Source organism: Leptinotarsa decemlineata, unplaced genomic scaffold (genome assembly GCF_025532065.1).
Source record: "Leptinotarsa decemlineata unplaced genomic scaffold, Ldec_3_MD MMD2_tig00026317_RagTag_RagTag, whole genome shotgun sequence".
Taxonomy (NCBI): domain Eukaryota; kingdom Metazoa; phylum Arthropoda; class Insecta; order Coleoptera; family Chrysomelidae; genus Leptinotarsa; species Leptinotarsa decemlineata.
The window spans coordinates 1,146,666-1,159,726 of record NW_027412686.1 but is presented as its reverse complement, the minus strand read 5'-3'; the positions used below and the strand labels follow the sequence as shown (position 1 = coordinate 1,159,726).

The 13,061-nt window shown below is 31.9% G+C and overlaps 2 protein-coding genes across 2 annotated transcripts in view; one reads left to right on the top strand and one right to left on the bottom strand.

The window, feature by feature from the left end:
• Positions 1 to 11,565, bottom strand: part of mRpS9 (mitochondrial ribosomal protein S9) — a 66,606-nt gene extending 55,041 nt beyond the window's left edge. Inside the window, 7 exon segments of the mRNA XM_023164356.2 lie at positions 5,337 to 5,452; positions 5,539 to 5,740; positions 5,742 to 5,784; positions 6,876 to 6,961; positions 8,673 to 8,846; positions 11,048 to 11,269; positions 11,368 to 11,565. Of these exon segments, the coding sequence (XP_023020124.1) occupies positions 5,337 to 5,452; positions 5,539 to 5,740; positions 5,742 to 5,784; positions 6,876 to 6,961; positions 8,673 to 8,846; positions 11,048 to 11,269; positions 11,368 to 11,451 (927 nt within the window). The 5' untranslated portion in view covers positions 11,452 to 11,565.
• A 1,220-nt stretch (positions 11,566 to 12,785) lies between these two features.
• IleRS-m (Isoleucyl-tRNA synthetase, mitochondrial) overlaps positions 12,786 to 13,061 on the top strand; it is a 43,449-nt gene continuing 43,173 nt past the window's right edge. Inside the window, exon 1 of the mRNA XM_074181886.1 lies at positions 12,786 to 13,050. Coding sequence (XP_074037987.1) covers positions 12,883 to 13,050 — 168 coding nt within the window. The 5' untranslated portion in view covers positions 12,786 to 12,882. The remainder of the gene's footprint in view (positions 13,051 to 13,061) is intronic.

Here is a 13,061-nt window from a genome sequence, read left to right as displayed (position 1 = left end):
AAAAGAATTCATTCATTAAATGTATAAGATTCACATTAAAATTATCATATTGAAAAATATTCTTCCAGGGAATAAAATGCCTGGTCAACAAGAAATTCATATAGTTCACTTTTAAATTTAATCAAGTTATTTTGGCCAGAACATAATTCCAAATATTTATTATAACATTTTATTTGTTGATATCTATGTGATTTTTGTCCAAGAGTCGTTCTTGAGAATGGTTGATATATTTTGTTCTTATTTATTGTTTCATGGTGGTGATTATTTGTATTCTTAGGGATATTTTGTTGTTTAAAATCTATGATAAGTTTGAATATATAGAGACATAGCAGGTTTAAGATTCCAGACCTTTTAAACAACTCTTTACATGATGTCAGAGGCGAAACTCCCATCATACTTCTTAGTATTTTTTTTTGTATAATGAATGCATCATTTGCATACCTTGATGATCCCCAAAAGATAAGACCGTATGATAAAGCACTCTGTACATGGGCGAAATATACCATTTTTAAAATATCGTAGCTAACTGTATTTGTTAACTGCCTTAATAAGAAACAAACAGAGCTCAATTTAGCTATCAGTTTATTAATGTGTCCTTCCCAAGTTAATTTATGGTCTATTGTGACTCCTAAAAATTTTATTGATTGAATTTGTTGAATCGATTCATTTTTATAGTTAAATTAGGATCGTAACTAAGATTTTTGGGTAAAAATATCATAAAAAATGTTTTATTAATATTAACAGATAATCCATTGTTTTGACAGTAATCGTAAAATGCTTGGGCGCTTATGTTTGCTCTCGCACAACATTCTTGAGCTGTTTGGTTTTTTAAGCAGAAATTTGTGTCATCTGCAAACACAATTTCTAAATCTGATTGTTTTTCTAAGTAAGTTAGGTCGTTCATGAATACTATGAATAAGAGTGGTCCAAGTACGGAACCCTGAGGTACTCCCTGCGTAACATATTGTATATCTGATATACAATTATTTAGCACAATACACTGGCTTCTCCCATGCAAATATAATCTCAGCCAGTCATTGCCTATTCCTCTCACACCCTGATATTCTAATTTATCAAGCAGTAGCCCATGGTCTACTGTATCAAATGCCCGACTTAGGTCAAAGTAGAGCGCAAGTGGGGTTTCCTTTCTATTCAACGTGTCATAAACAAAGGACGTAAGTTCATTTAGGGCAGTGATAGTAGATTTATTTCTTCTAAATCCATGCTGAAATTTCAGTAGTATATTATTTGATTCAAGAAAATTGATCAATCTGCTGTTGCAACATATGTCAAAGACTTTAGCAAGCTGACTTTGTAGACTGATATTTCTATAGTTTTTTAAATCATTTTTCTCTCCTTTGTTTTTATATATGGGTATTGATTTCAACCCTTCAGTATATTGGGATATTCCCCACATATGAAGGACTCATTGATGAGATAACTTAAGGGCTCACATAGAACGTGGGCAGCTGCACTTAGTACTCTTCCACATATTTCATCAATGCAAGGATATGGCTTCAGCGATAATCTTTTTAATATTGATTCAACTTCAGTGGTTATAACTGGGGTGAAGAAAAAAGATTTTAACTCACGAGGAGGGAGTTTGATATTGTTATAGTTTGGCTTATCGCATGGAACATCTACAAAGTACTCATTAAATGCATTCACTATACATAATATACCTGATATTTCCTGTCCTTTATAGTTTATAGTATCAGGAACGGTCATACTTTCTTTCCTACTTCCCTGCTTCATTTCTCCAACTATTTTCCAGCTTTCCTTCATTATATTTGTGCTGTTAGCTAACCTGTTATTATTGTAGGTATGTTTTGTACTAATTTTTAGATTTTTGTATATGTTTTTCAAACTCATATATCTATTTTTGATAGTACCATTATCAGTGGATTTAGCTAATCTAGACATTTCACAGACAGTATTGTGTAATTCGCGTAGTTCTTTGGTATACCATGGTTTCTTTTTGTTTGGGTTTAATTTTTTTGTAAGGAAATGAATTGTTGAAATGAAACATGAAAGTATCATAGAATGTATAGAATTTGATATTGAAGCCTGGAATCTTTTCCATATCCTTCCACTGCTCCCTCTTTAAGAAAGCAATAAATGATTGAGTGTTAGTTTCATTAATATGTCTTTTATATATTATATTATCTGTTATGTGCAGTTCAGGAGTATCAATTGCATTGCATTTGAAGTTTTTCGATTATAGCCACGGCGGTTGCAATGAGATTATCAAGGCTTTGGAGTATGAATTCGACTTAAAAATTGATTCGATACCGGTTTCATCGAAAACACATTATCCAGAAGAGAAGTATTACAACCTATTCGCCGTTGAGTACAACGACCAACATGGCCAACATGGGACACTACATAACCAATGCCTTTTACGTCGGCTATAACTGTTGGTTGAGATACGATGATTCCTCAGTCAAGACCGTGCAGAAAGACTACGTGCTGAAGCCCCAGGGAACGTGAGTCTCTTATTCATTGTTCTACAGGCGCATCGATAGGATCAGTTTTAAATAAGGCCCCCCTATCTCATCGTCTGTGTATCGTACGGAATTTCTTGATCGATTTTTTTAGGGTTTGTTTGGTGGTTTTGGTGGATTTTTATTTCTTGATTCTGTTGTATTGATTACTGATTAATTAAATTTACAATGTCAGTATTCATTGAAACATGAAATCAAATAATATTTATTTGCCAAAAACAACTACAGTAACCAATGTCAATATTACAAATAAATAAAGAGTTAGCCTCATAAAGCATTGCTTTGTATAGTGGTTGAGAGAAAAGAGAAAAAAGGGGAAAGGAATATAAAGAAAAGAATGAAAGTTGCACTAATATTTCATAACTGAATTCCTCCTCATTTATAAACAATTTTAGCTTTCAAGTTACTTTCTCTAGCAATTTTCAGGTATTCAATCAATACCCTTCTTCTTTTGTAATCACTTTGGGTATAGTCTTGATAAATTGAAATTCCTAATTCTTTCAGTTCCTTTACATGATGTTTGATATTCTGTAATATACACAATTTCAGTTGATAGTTGACAACTTCAATTAATATCGGTGTTTTTTTCCGTCACTTTTTCTCCCAATTCTTTGAATGTCCCTAAAACTAGTTTCATTACAAACTATCCGCAGGGTCTGGTTCACTATCTTCAATTTTCCTCTCAAATCATCATTGTCTTCTTCTACTCCGTATATAACGAGGTTGTATTTCTCGAGTTTTCTTTCTGTATATTGCAGTTGGTTTTCCAGTGAAAGAACCTTTTCCTCCAGTTGTTTATTTTCTTGTTTTAGTATTTTGATCTCACTTTTGAAGTATTTCTTCAGGTCCGATATTTCTTGTTTTATTTCATTCAATAATTTGACAATATTCTTCAGTGTGACTGTACTCATTTCTTTTCTCTCTTACTTTGGTACGAATAAATGAATGAGATTGAACTATTTTTACAGTGCTTATTTGCAATTTTATATTTTATTTGTTTCTAGATTCATCAATAGTTTTACATAATTGCTTTTGCCAGGATTTTATACTCCTTTCTTTTTTACACACACTGATATAGAGCTAGTTTATTTGGAGTCACTTGAAACCACTTAAAATTGATTGATTTCAGGAGCACAACAATATGCACAACTGACTAACAACTCCACTACTAACAAATGTTTCAAAAACTTTATTCAAATATTAAACTTTTTTAATGAATGTAAAAAGAACAGTTGGGCTGCTCGAAATTGTATTATTATGTATGAAACCTTTGTTTTTTAAATCGGAGATAATGCCATTAAAATTAATACTGCTAACATTTTCGGAAGTCAATGAGGTTACACATTCATCAATAGCATTTACAATAATGTATAAAATATTATTCTCATTGCTAATACTTTCATCCACGTAACCTGTCGCCACAGCTGCCGATTTCCATCCTACTTGTTGGATTATTTATTGTCATGATACTACTCGTATTCAGCATGAATATTCAAAACGCATATCTCATGTATTTTTCAGAATCATACAATTTAAGATAAAGTGCAATTTGAAAAGGAAATGTTTCTAATGTATTACGATATGGGGAACTCTTGATTCTTCATGGCATGAAGATATTCAAAAATTAATTGAATAGTATATGGAAATGATTAGATTTGACCTGAAATGATAGTGGATTTGGATAACATTCAGATAGACATTCATCAAAGTTATCAGCTACACTTCTTATTAATTTTGCATATATATTTCAAAACAAAAAAATATATGAATAAATTAACGATTAAATTTATTTTCTACATTGTTTATATACTTGTGATGCACTGTTTGGAACCTTTGGGTAGTAATGAATATTACTGGAGTTTTAACCAAAATTACAGTTTGGTGTTGGGATAAAACTCCAGTAATTGTTTATGTTAACACTGTGTATTCATCTCAATTATGTTAAGCTGTTAGGAATGATCTTCCTTTTCAAAAATAAACATTTCATGAACTCACCTTATATAAGGCCATAAACAAATAAAACTTCTCATCAAATTTTAATTGCTCTATTTGAATTTTGTATCTGTATTTTGCTAGTAACGCATTTTCTAAAAATGAGTAAATAATCAAAATTATCTGGTGCAATTGAATGCGCATGGGTTAAAAACTGTATTTAGAAAAAATTTCTAGTAGCTTTTTTCAATATTTTGAAAAATAACACTGGGCATATAAAAATATGGTTAACGGTAGAGAAATACTAAATGACAGAATAAGGAACACGGTTCAGGAAATACACATCTATGAAATTCATAACAGTTTCAGAAAATTCAGACATCACCCAAATTGGTGGCAGATATTTTGAGAAGGAAATTTTTATTGTGATATGTAAAACAATGATTTGTAAACTCAATTTGTGAGTGCATACAATTCATTTTGTTCAATTTAAAGAAATTACAGGTTAACAAAGTAAAAGAATCTTCCAGAAATTTTATATGGGATCCAATTCCTCATGCAGCAATACTTTTCGTACTAACATTTTTTACATAACATGAACAAAAAGGGTAAGTTATCAGAAAAAGAAACGGTTTTCACTTCACCGTCAAGAGCGACTTTTTTCAGAAATTGATTATAATTCATTTCTTATCAAGCAGAACTCAGTGTCACAATCAGAAAATGGAATTCAAGCATCTTCTGTCCATTGCATCTCTTGTAACATAAATCCTGGGTCATAGTATATGAAATATCGCCAGAAAAACTTCATCTCTGCCTGACAACTCAATAAATCGACATCAGGAAGTTACAGAAAATGTAAATTCGTTTTTTGGAGTTTCAAAAACTTAATAAAGTACTTACCTGTTCCCTTGACTGCACGTCACTGAAGTAACTCATATCCTGTCCATTTATAGTGATTTTACCTGTACCTGGCATTCTAATAGTAACGTCACCTCTAGCAGTTTTTCTCAAACACTCTGCAATGAGTAGATTTCATACAAAATAATATTTCATCATTCTCACAAGTTGTCGCAGCTTTTTATTTTAAAACAAGTTCACTTACCATATGTTGTAACATATGCTCGACCATCTGAATCATATTGTGCTTTTGGGGCGTCATAAGTCTTTATTTGATTCATGAGTGGCTTCGTGAATTCAAAAATAAAATCCTTGGCCTTGTATGAATATGGTAACTGGCACAATCGTTCAAAGGTACTAACAAAATTTTCGTAGTCTTTGTCTCCTAAGGATTCCATCAGTTTTTTTTTCCAAAACACCTTTGTCTAGCCATTGATAACCAGACAGTTCTCTATAATAATAATAATAATAATGTTATTAATCAATTTGGTACAGTTAGTACATCTAGTAGGTTGAGAATATAAACACATAGTAAATAAATAAAATAAAAATATGGTAATTGTCCTTGGTGTGAATATTCATCAACATATAAAATAAAATAACATCACCATCAGAACACTGAAACGGAAGCAATAACAACAAGTAAAACTTGACAGCAGACGAAAATATAAGTATTCAGCTGTTAGTTTCCTCTAAATATTCCCTATTCCTGTAGGGGTAAGTAACATTTGTATAATAATAAGTTTTAAATTTCTTACTTTCTTTCCTGTTTCAGAATTTATAAAAAGTGGAAGACTATATTAAAAATTGATATCATTGTATGATGGATATTTTTTGAAATGGTCACTCTAATGCGAAGGGACTCTTAGAACAGTGGTACGGCAAGTATCCTGACTGTGAATGCTCAAGTTTGTTATGTACGAATCAAGGTTCTTCTGCACAAAAGTGACACATTTCATTACATATACTGCAGGTGTAGTCAACAAGCATTTGCTTTTAAAAATTGGTCTTGAAACCCCAGATTTAACGTCAATGATAACACTCGTTTCTGAAAAACGTTTCTAAAAAATTCCCTCTTACATCACCAAGCAATGATGTTCAAACTGATGACAGTATGCATTCACAAAATGAACATTCAGCAAACCAAACCTATTGAAACTATGTTTCAACTATTTGATTGAATAATAGCTTGAATTAAGTTTACTGTACATTTTTTGTAGGTGACTAGTGAGATTTTCACCTGAATAGCTCCTAGGAAATTTACTTATTTATTCACTTATTCAGTGAATTTGATGTCATTCAAATCATCACAAATAAAAACCCTCCCAACAAATGACTTCATCAATACTGACTTGGATTTATTTGAAATCAACTACTGAATTTGTTTACATTGATAACTTATTCTCATGGTCATCACTCGTTTGAATGATTTAAAATGCGAACCTTCAACTCCCGTCGACAAACTTACTTCTCACAAGTATTGATATTTCTCGTTTATTGAAGTTATATACTACCATTATTACTGCAGTCTAAATCACTTACAGGGTGAGATTTGGGTCTGGAGTCAATCCTTTTCGAATCATGGTATCCTCAAATTTTTCAATATCATTCATGTATTGAACTGCATTCTGAAAAACACCAATTTCAGAACAAATAAAAATTGACATGTCTATTGATAATATTTCATAATTTTGACTGTTGAATTGAAATTTTCAATCAATCAATCAATCATTTCATACTTTTCACTAATTTATGGGGAGTTATGCAAATTGTTCTTTATACACTAGGTGTCACACCGAGCTTCTATTAGAAGCTTTTTGTATAAAAGTTTTAGATATATAGTCTACTAGTAGACAGCTGTTTCAGCCTGTCAGCGTTGGTGGTTTGACCAATCAACTGACAACTGTGGTGGCTCTTAAATTGAAATTAATATAGAAATGATCAGAATAATATCTACTTATCTATCTATCTTTTGATTTTCATGGAATTAATTTTTAGCAGCTTGACTGCATTCATTTCAGAGAATTTTTTATTACGATTCATGTGTTCCACACCACACCTTGAAAGTTGGTTCCTCCACATATTCTGTTTTACCCGATCCCATATAACTCAGTGAGTTTCCCAGTCTGAAATGGCCCACTTTTGCCTCTTCCATTATTACTAGATGTGAAGGAGGAAGATTTAGAAATGTTTTCAATGCAGCTATAGGGGATGTTTTCATTGCTCCTGTTATTTCCAAACACGCAAGTCTTTGCAACCTGCTTAGTTCGTTAATAATGGTCGTTTGATTCATCTTTGGTCACCACATCATAGATGCTTATGTTATCATGGCTTTAACCACCACGGTGTAAAGCCAATACATCATGTCTGGTTTAAGCCCCACATCTTTTCATAGGTGCATCTGACCTGCACCTATGTATCACTCCCAGATATTTTACCTCCCCCCAGAGATTCATCTCTTCACCTCGAAGTTTCAGAGGTTCTGGAACCTGTTTTGGTCATCATTCTACTATGATTGATTTCATTGGGCTTAGGTTCAGCCCATTACTTCCATAAGAGTGGGGATAACAACCCTCTGAGGACAACCTCTAGCTACACGTGCTCTGAGCCTGTGGTCTATCAACCTGCAGCTTGTGTCATGGAGTACATAAAGGGCATATTATCAAATACGCCCTTTATGTACAAGAAAGAAAGGAAGCAAAGAAAGAGTTCACATAGTCAACTAGTTTTATTCAGAATCAGAAACTGAAAACACTACATTTTAAAAATATCTTCATAAAAATCATACTTTTCTAAAGAGTTTTCATTGAAAATGGGGACAGTTAATACATCCATTTTGTTATGTTATTTTTGGAGTGACTTCTAACCGCTCCGTACATACACATACAATCTCTTATTTTTCAAAAGTACTTTCCTGATGGAATCTAAATATAGGGTACTTTATTCAAATAAACCTATCTTTTCTATGCTTGCTTTTTTGGATATGTATATTGGAAAATATTTCAAAAATTCCCCAATGCATTGACATCTAAAACTTTCATATGAAACATTTATTGATAACTTCACTTCTTCGTCTCAAAGCTCGATGTGACACACACTGTGTATGTTGAATAAATATCTGAATAGACTTTTTTATTATTTCCAAATGACTTTGAGGGAAGTAAGTCTAGGTTCATATAAGTAAATAGGGAGAGAGGCATTACCTATCCTATACATATATCACTATTCTATATGTAAATTTTCTCATTTAGAGACCGTCTTGTTTTATAGTGGGCCACTCCAACTAAATGGTGCTTTAAGACTATTTATATGTTATAAACTCAATACTATCATACTTACATATAACATTTGATAAAAATTTGGTTTTCCAGTATAAAATAGGAAATGATGTGGCCTTCCAGTTTCATCAAATTCTGCAGCCTTTCTTTGAGGAAATACTTCCTCTGGAGGTTTCATATGAGGTCTTGCCTTTTTCTCATAAAGTCCAGATGGAAATAAATATTCAATAGCATTCTGAGGAAAAGATTAGAATTTAGTAGTTACAGCATAAATGTGAAATGTGACAAAAATTATTGAAATCAAATTTGGCTATAAAATAATATGCATCGATATAGAAAATTGTAAATATCTCAAAAACGATCACCAGCGTTGTTGAGGACGTGTATCTATTTTACTTGGAAAAGGTGTGGGAATTAGGTTTTTTCAAGAAAAGTACCAAAAGTTTACTGTCAAAAAAGTTAGAGCAATTTGAAATAAATAATGACAGCGTACGCAGCGCCCTCTAGATGTTACATGAAAATTAATACGAAATTATGATTTCCACGTCAAAAAAACCCAGGGTACCGAATTTCGTGCAAATAACTTATTTTTTGCAAGAGTTATTTTCAAAAAGGGAACAAAAAAATCAATTTCAACACCCCGTATTTCCGGAACAAAGCATTTTCGGACACAAGTTCATAGACTTTTTTTCTTAAAATTTTCTCAGGAATACGTCACTTGAATATTTTAATGCACTTATGTTGCACCCTGTATAATTTAAGCTATCATTGGTGTCTGCTCTATAAATATCAACACATTGTTTCGAAACCAGGTGACTGTGACTCTGAAATATTTCAGAAGTTATAGCAAACAAAAGTCTGTTATCCATTAACACTTTTACACCAGAATAAAATACTGTTAGCAAAACCCACGTCAAAAAGCAGTATCTTGTTTTGGTGGATTCATTTCATGCCAGAGATTACAATCCCACCAATTGAAAGTCTATTAGTTTCATCCGAATTACCTATTTTTTTATTTTTAAAAATTAACACTTCATATCTGTAAATGAAAATTATCTGTTAATATTTTTCAAAAAATGATTGGCTAAAAATCATTCCTATCAAGTTGCTCCTTCTGTAGTACAACCATTCCACACACAAAATTGTTTTCCAATATGTATTGAGTAGATGTACCAAGTTTCTTGAAAATATGCATCCATTGTCATTTAGCCTTGTAGGACGTTTGACTCGTTGAAGAAAGGTTGTCTTTCAACTTAGACTGCCCTCAACTTTTTTTGAAATTTGGATACAGACCTATGTTCATTGTAGCATTTATTACCTGTTTTTCACCCTGTTACTCCTGAGACTTTCAACTTGATACTCAGATAAATTATTGTTTTTTTATTGCAGTCCTAATAACTTCTCGAATAAAATTTATGTCTAGGTATTATATCTGATTCATGAAAAATTGATGTCACAACCCTTCAATATTTCCAGTAAGTTTTACTGTGTCTTGAAACTTTCAGAAGCTCAAAAACACTGTAGTGTATCACAGTTCCATTTGTAAAGTCTCCTTATGATTGGAAAAGTGTAAAAACTGTTTACAAAATTTCCATGCCTAAGTTTTGAGTTTCACTAAATTTGTAAATATTATTTTTGAATAAATGGATACTTTCAAATTCATGTATCATTTTGTGGCCAGTGGTCTATTTTATGAACCACCTATTAATCAAAAATGTGTTGTCAGTTTTTGTTTTTACAAATTTTTTGGTATTGGTGATTTCTTAAATGATAAAAATTTAAAGAAAAAAAAATTCTAAAAATATATTATTGCTCTGCTGGGGAGTTTTATCAATTGAATTACGCACTGATAAAAGTTAACTGCTAAAGGATAAAACGATACATAACAATAAATATTAACTATATTAAATCAAAGATGTTGATCTAGGTGTATGCCTAAGTACAATTCACTAAGAAAATTATTAGTGAATAAAATGAAGAATTGAAGATGATGCAAACCTATGTGTTTTATGTTTCCAAATTCATAGCAAATCTTCAGAAGGATTTACTCTTTGATTCATTCAAAACATTTTTTTTTTCAACTATTGATTATTACAATTTGCTTTTTATCAACTATTTATATTTAATGATTGCCAATTAAATAGTTGTGATTGGCAAATTCTGATTTGTTCAATAATCTTTAAACTATGGAAACTCTCAATGAAGACACCACTAATAGATGAAATTGAGGTAATTTTGCCAGACATGCTATTTTGAAATTTGTCATTTCTGATGGAGGCCCACAGTTTACATCATAATTATTCAAACATTTTTTAAGAGAATGGGAGTTTGACTGTATTTTGAGCTTATTAGTTTCCTTAGTCGGGCTGGTCCAACTGAGGAAGTACTCTAGTCAATTCATTTTCTGTTTTCATTTGCTTGATTGCCATCACTCACATCTATATCTTCTTGGGTGAAAGTCTCAGGATCTTCACCCATCATATTAGCCAGATGCCTTTTTCCAATCTGAAATTCCTCTTTCTGTTTCTTCATAAATTCATCATGTTCGTTAGCTCTTTGTAGGTATGCTCTCATCGCTTTACTAATTTTTTTGGTTTTATCTTCAAGACTATCACTGCCAGACACAGACTTAACTGGTTCAGTAGAGAACTTACACACCTGATAAAAAAATTATATTTTTAAGCGAAAAAGAAATGATAAATCAGACCTATACAATACATACAGATAAGCTTTATATAGTTATAATGAAAATCTACCTCACGAGAAGTAAAAAAAAGCAGCCCTTGGAAGTTGCATGATTTAAGAGGCTCTATCAAGCCACCAAATTTACGTAAAATCATTATGGAGCTAGAACAGTTTTTTTTCTATTTGAAAAATTAATAAATTTCAAATTGTGAAAAAACTTTACAAGTTAATAGGTTAATTCCGCTCTTCTTCTTCTCGGTTTTTATGGTCTTTGCTTCCCTTCGGCGGAGTAGACCAAAATTCCGCTCTTCTTCCCTTCAATATCTCTCTCTTTTTCTAACTGTAGGCCTCAGAGTAACAAATTACACTGAGATTCAGGCGTATTAAGTCAAGTCGATCATGGGGTTACAACGTGACTTTGTTATATACCACGTTGTAATCATTCTTGTTTTGCTAGTTATTTGGGTTGATCTTCTTTTTCTTGTAGATATTTTCTGTGCTGAAATTTCTTAATGGGTAGACGTATGGTACAAACAAAGAGTATGGTTGTATATGATTTTATGTGTGACAGTGGTATAGTTGGAAATAGTAGTTATTTCAGGAATTCTCGTTGAAAGCATTTTACAGTTCAATATTGTTATAATCAATATGTTTGATGATTAGTTGCAATATTTTCATGTTAAGTTTACTTAAGAGGGTTAAAATGGTTGATGGGACATGGGCTCTATTTTCAACATGAATCCGGAACAGCGTTGATGGGACATTTAAAAAGTATGTGAGTGAATGTTTCTATTTTCTCACGTTCTTTTTCTTCAATATTTGTGTTCTCTGAATATATTTTCCTCTGTGTGAAATTGACTGCTGCAAGAATCAGATCCCTGTGTTCGTGGCAGAACACTTTTTTGTATTCAAAACTAGGGCAGCTGGTTAACGGAAAAACAAATTTTAAACATTTTTTTTAACATAACATAACATTGAGTTTTAATCTTCCTCTTTGAAGATGATCACTTGGTGATCGAAACACGTGTCGAGGTGTTAAAAATAACAATTTGGTGTTGGAAAAAACTCCAGTAATATTCATAACATTAAGGGCCAGGGAACCAATCTACAATCTACGAGTCAATCTACAATCAACGAATGAATCTTAATCTTTCAGTAGGTTTGTTTTGTTCTGATATCGGATTGTTGCTAGAGATGTTACGAATTTGAACGGTACAGTTGCGAATCAGTTCTATTTTTTATATAATAGTCTACATACAAATGTTCTATAACAGTTTCCCTAAAGAAGAAGCCATTTTGTGAATGTAATTATAATAACAAATATCGAAATTGCAGATGAACTGAGTGCAGATTCTCTCAACAGTTGGAAATTTCCCAACTACAATATAGAAACTATCTAAGCCAAGTTTCAACTGCCGCGTGCCGCTCGTTATTTTTGCACTAGTGTTCAATAGTAACTACAAATAATATGACATCGTGTTACCATCAAACTATGGACCGAAGAATTATGTTTGTACCGATTTTGCCAATGGAAATCACTAATAACCTTACTTTTCAAGCTTTCAAAATTTTTTCCATTTGAAAAGATGTTGAGTAGTTTTAGGCAGTTTAAAAAACCGAACTACATTTATTTTAGCACTAAGGCTATATCAAAAAATAAGTTTTATAGTGACACAATTTTTTTACCCAAATCAAATTTTCCATTGAGGTTAGATAATAAAAAGTTACTGGAAAGAGACGAAAATATTTATACTGCAAGTGTTCC